Source organism: Triticum dicoccoides, chromosome 2B (assembly GCF_002162155.2).
Source record: "Triticum dicoccoides isolate Atlit2015 ecotype Zavitan chromosome 2B, WEW_v2.0, whole genome shotgun sequence".
In the NCBI taxonomy this organism is placed as follows: domain Eukaryota; kingdom Viridiplantae; phylum Streptophyta; class Magnoliopsida; order Poales; family Poaceae; genus Triticum; species Triticum dicoccoides.
This window is the reverse complement of record NC_041383.1, coordinates 774,389,416-774,394,788: the sequence shown is the minus strand read 5'-3', so window position 1 is coordinate 774,394,788 and position 5,373 is coordinate 774,389,416. Positions and strand designations below refer to the sequence as shown.

Genomic DNA, 5,373 nt, shown 5'->3' with positions numbered 1-5,373 from the left:
CGGGGCCGTCGCGGGGCGGGGCGGCGACGGCGTCGGGACGGGGTCGTCGCGGGGCGGGGCGGCGACGGCTCGGGGCGGGGCGGCGATGGCGAGGTGGCGGCAGGGGACGGCGCGCGGCGTCGGAAGAGATCGAACTTGGGGCGGGGCAGCAGTGCTACTATATAACAAAGGCTTTGGTCCCGGTTCGTATGTCAAACCGGTACCAATGCCCGCCTTTTGTCCCGGTTTGAGCCACCAACCGGGACCAAAGGCCTCTTTTTGGCAGCCCAAAGGGCGGGAAACAAGGACCTTTGGTCCCGGTTGGTGGCTCCAACCGGGACAAAAGGCGGGCATTGGTACCTGTTGGTGGCACCAACCGGTACCAAAGAGGGGCATTGGTACCGGTTGGCTCCACCAACCGGTACCAATGGACCCGTCTAATTTTTTATTTTCTACAACTGTTTTTTAGTGGGTTCTTTCTGCAGTTGTTTTTTTAGTCCCACCTCGCCAAGCGAGAGGCACTCGCAACTGTTTATAAGCCCTGAGTGCACAGACGATGAAGAAGAGGCTCAATGCTCACCTGCACGTTGGTTAGCTTCAAGCCTTGAGGAATAGGGTAGACTGCACAAAGCTATGTGCAGTGCGGTTGACACTATTTCGAAAGGCTTGAAGCAAATTAACGAGCATTGCGCCTCTTTTTTATTTTTAATGGCTTATTTTTAATAGTTGTGATTAACTTAACTAAAAAATGAGCATAGATGCTTTTTTTAATGACTTATTACAACTCAGAAATAAAAAGAAAAAAATAAATATAGCAGAAAAGAAAAAAAACTATATAAAAAACTACTCAGAAATAAATAGAAGCAAAAATAGTTGTGATTAACTTTACCTAAAAAATGAGCATAGATGCTTATTTTTAATGACTTATTACAATTCAGAAAAAAATAGAAAAAAATAGTTGTGATTAACTTAACTAAAAAATGAGCATAGATGCTTATTTTTAATGACTTATTACAACTCAGAAATAAAAAGACAAAAATAAATATAGCAGAAAAGAAAAAAAAACTATGTAAAAAACTGCTCAGAAATGAGCATAGATGCGCTTATAGAGAAAATTCAACCTAAATTCATAATAAATTTCTACTAATTTCAGATAAATTCTTATGAATTTAGATTAAATTTCCTGTATAAGGGCATCTATTTTCATTTTGAGAGGATCTCAACAAAGGGAGAGAGGGAGGGGCTTATAAACCGGTCTGATTCCCCTTCGGTTGGCGAGGTGGGACTAAACTCTGACCGCAACAAGGGCCAACCCTTTAGTCTCGGTTGGTGGCTTGAACCGGGACCAAAGGTCAGCCTTTGGTCTCGGTTCAAGCCACCAACCGGGACCAATGGTTGTGGGCCAGGAGCGAGGCGCATTGGTCCCGGTTCGTCCAACCAACCGGGATCAAAAGGTCCAGACGAACCGAGACCAATGGCCCACGTGGCCCGGCCGGCCCCCGGGGCTCACGAACCGGGTCCAATGCCCCCATTGGTCCCGGTTCTGGATTGAACCGAGACTAATGGGCTGACCTGGCCTGGACCATTGCCCCCTTTTCTACTAGTGCTCTCTCAATCTCTCTCGCAACGATGGACGGATCCTCTTCACCCCTCACGCCACCGAGTGATTTTTTTTCTTACGGAGGAAAAACGATCAATCGATGGTCTCCAGGACGGACAGATCCGGGCCTTTCTAGATGATTGGGCTGCGTGAAATGGCCCAGTTAACCAGAGAGCTCAGAAAAATCCTGTGGAGAAGCAGCCCTTTAGGACAACAGATCTGAGGGCTAAAAATGTCTCAATCACAAGAATGGACGGCCAAAAATTGTGAGGTCCTGAGAGGGCAGGGAAGTGGCTCGGTTATACTGTCCTAAATTAATCCTGATGAAAAGGCTAGAGTAAGGAATTGATATATAAGTATTAAAGTCAAGCCAGCACAAAGTATGGTTCTATCCATCTTGTTTTGGCACATAATATTTAATGGATAAGGAGTAATGCTGAAAAGAAATGCCCCAATTTTCCTAGATAAAAGTCTAGTGCATCACTTATATTTTCAGTTTCAATTCATTCGTCCTATAGATTGAGGTATGCTTAATGTATGGAACTGAATTGTATATACAATGCTTATTTGGATTTTTACAAAATTATATTTTATAGTGACATCAGTGCTACTACTCAAGGCTTTTGTTGTGAATGAGTTGTGGTGAACTGCATATTCAAATGGTTGGAGAGCATCTTCTGCACCACACCCCTATTGCCTTATAAGTATCTCTCTGTATCCTCCAAGAAGGCCAGAACCAGAAGTTACTGGTCCTATCTTCTGTCATTCTGTGTGATGACAAAATATAATTCCTAAATGCGATCTCTCTACTTGCAAACCCCACCAAAAGAATCTGAGAGCAATGTGTATTTGCGTGTCTGGTGCAATGGCGGCTTGACCCAACAAGGCAACAACCGCTAGTGCTCGCATTTGTAACCTCAAAGGAAAAATGTGTGTGTGTGTGCGCGCGCGCGCGTGTGAGAGAGAGGGAGAGAGAGAGAGAGAGGAGGGGGACTCACCTGCGCACTTGGGACGGGCTATCCAGCCTCACCTGATTTTGCTACCAACTTCCATCAGTACGCCTCCTCCTTTGCATCAACCATTAGTCATCACTCATCTGTCAGAACCTGGAAACAAAAAAGATTAAAAGATTGTGGCCCATTCGATAGAAAAACAACAACCATCTTAGCTAGTTCCATCATGCAGCAGGACTAACTATGATATGAATTTGAACCATAGTTTAACAAGGCGCATACAGGACCTCAAAGGGAATCTGAGATGTCACCCAAACAGCCATTTCAAACTACAAAATTTAGTAAGCTCCTACACAGGAAAGAACCTGGGAGTCCAGTGGCACCTATCTAGAGCTAGATGACTCCACGAAATCCGCCTAGACACAAACCTACTGCTAGTATAGGAATCAACAAGCTGCCTGTATGGTTGAGCTAGCTTAGTATGTACAAATAGATGGGATCAGGGAGAACCGGGGAGGCAGGGAAGGGGAAGAAGAAGAGCGCAGAAGAGATGGATTCCATCAACAGGAAGTGCCGCTATGGGGGAGAGGGGCGCGACGGGATGGAAGGCATGAAATGGATCTCACCGCCGCCGTCGGTGAGAGGAAAGAGGAGGGCGCGGGAGGGAGCTCACCTGCGCCGCCGCCGACCGCCTCTGGACGGCGCCTCGGCGTGGGGGTGGGGTTGTGGAGGGCTCTCGTGTGGGGGCGGGGGAGTGGAGAGGTGGAGATGCTCCTGCCGCCGTGCGTGAAGAAGAGGCCGGAGCCCACCGCGGCTGCCTCTGCGCCCACGCGCCTCGGATCCAGCGGGTGCGCCACCGCCTGGTCCTCCTCCTCCACCTCCTCCTCCTCCTTCTCCTCCTCCTCATGCATCTTCCCCCTCCCTCTCCTCGCTCCCCGCGACCAGCGCACTGGCGCCGGCGTGGAGAGGAGAGGAGTCGACGGCCGTGTCCTCCTCCTCCTCCTCATGCATCTGTGTCCTCCCCCTCCTCGCTCTCCGCACGCCGCGACCCGCGCACTCGCACCGATGGGAACAGGAGACGCCCTGTCACTTCTCCTTTTTCTCTGGTTGGCTGCTGCCCGCTCTGGATGGCCTGCAACCCACGATTGCTGCATCCCACCCCTCTTTTCCAGCATAACACGCACACACACACGCACGCATCGACTGAAACGGCGGGCCCGCGCTGCATATTGGCCCACACGTCATCAACTCTAAAACGAACCAGTAGCCCATAGTCGATGCCTTGCGGGAGACAAGCGCTCCAGTCCACCCCTCTTTTTACCGCAGAGCGCCTCTTTTTCTCACATGCATGCACGCATGCAATGCACACTGCGCAGCTGGCCCATGCAGATGACTGGCCCATGTGTCATCCACTAAGCCACAAAAACACATAGTGAGATAGAACTGACGGCCAGATCTTTGACAGCCAACCAAAAAGTACTGAAAACTTTACATCGATGCACATTGGGTGAACCAGATCAAAGGCAAAACACAATGGCCTCAGATATGCGGGTAGCCTAGAAGGGTTTATATGTTCAATATCCCGATCTTCTTTTGCCTGTTGGTTTTCTTATGTTCTTCTTCTCCCTGTTTTCTCTGGCCTGATGCTCTCGGTAGAGACAAAGTGCTGATAACGTGTTGAGAAGTAAAATCGAGAAACAAACGAGAGAGACAACAATGAATCAAACTCTTCTTTTCTTGATGATGATTGTACACTTATATACTCCCTCGGTTCCGAAATAGTTGACCCGGTGGCACTTTTTGCGAAATGGTCCTTCTCATTGCTCCGACCAATCCCGCGGTCCTCGCTCAGTCACTCAACGCCCCCCCCCCACCCCACCCCAACACAGCTCCCTCGCTCACCGTGTTGGTTCTCCGGCGCCGCCCCACGCCGCCTTCCTCCCTGAACCACCCTGCCATGCCGCTGCCTCGTCCCCCTCCTCGTTCCCCACCATCTCAAGGTTCGATTTTTGCTGGGCGCCGGTGGTTGAGCTGCGGGCAGATCTGCAGGCGGCGGCCTAGAGCGGCAGTACGCGAGGAGAGGAGTGTCCGGCGTCTCCCTCGACGTCGCAGAGCAAGGCCGCGCCGCCGGCCCGGTGGTGCTCCTCCACGGATTCCACCAGATTGCCCTCCCTCGCCCCCGGTGCATCGCGGGTGACAGAGGCCAAGCCAATGGCCGCCGACGCCTCTCCGCCGGAGACGGTGCTCCCCGCAGCGGACGGCCCCGGAGATGAGGAGGGGGATGAGGAGTAATGTCGCCTCCCGGCCGAGGCGGACCGCCCCATGTGCCTGCCGCGGCAGCATCAGGTTCGTCCACGACGACTGCCAGCTCCGGTGGCTCGGCACCCGCCAGCGACCCCGCTGCGAGTTATCGCCTGCAATCATCTCCCCTCGCCCGCTTTGAATGGTTGCCAAGTTCATGCTGTTGCTGTGGCTGCGCGTGCTTTATCCCGTTCATGTTCATCTCGCTCGCTGCGAGTTTCAATCCTGTGTGCCACTAGATGCTGCGTGCGTGCGTGCTTAGTAAAAATGTCACTAGAGTTTCAGTCACGTTTTGACATGATTCCTCACCACAAATGTCCCTTTTTGCAATGTGATATATGATCCCCTTCATGAACATGTCAAGATATATCCCGTCATGAACATGTCAAAACGATCGATGAACATGTTGCTTGAGCTGGTAGGATGATGGGAATCATATATCACATTGCAAAAAGGGACATTTGTGGTGAGGAATCATGTCAAAACGTGACTGAAACTCAAGCAACATGTTCAACAACAAATATTGCAGGCATGACTTTT

General features: G+C 50.8%; 1 protein-coding gene across 1 annotated transcript; it reads right to left on the bottom strand.

Annotated features, from left to right (window-relative positions):
* Positions 1–1,488: 1,488 nt before the first annotated feature.
* On the bottom strand, positions 1,489–3,578 carry LOC119368731 (anion exchange protein 3-like). The gene is made up of 2 exons (XM_037633905.1): positions 3,206–3,578; positions 1,489–2,685 (listed from the first exon to the last, which is right to left on the bottom strand). Exons 1-2 carry the CDS (start codon positions 3,537–3,539, stop codon positions 2,672–2,674), a joined length of 348 nt encoding a protein of 115 aa, XP_037489802.1. The 5' UTR covers positions 3,540–3,578; the 3' UTR covers positions 1,489–2,671.
* Between the last annotated feature and the right edge of the window lie 1,795 nt (positions 3,579–5,373).

What these genes read in the sequence shown, in the direction of transcription:
- LOC119368731 (XM_037633905.1), bottom strand. Translation starts at nt 3,539, where the DNA reads ATGAGGAGGAGGAGGAGGACACGGCCGTCGACTCCTCTCCTCTCCACG.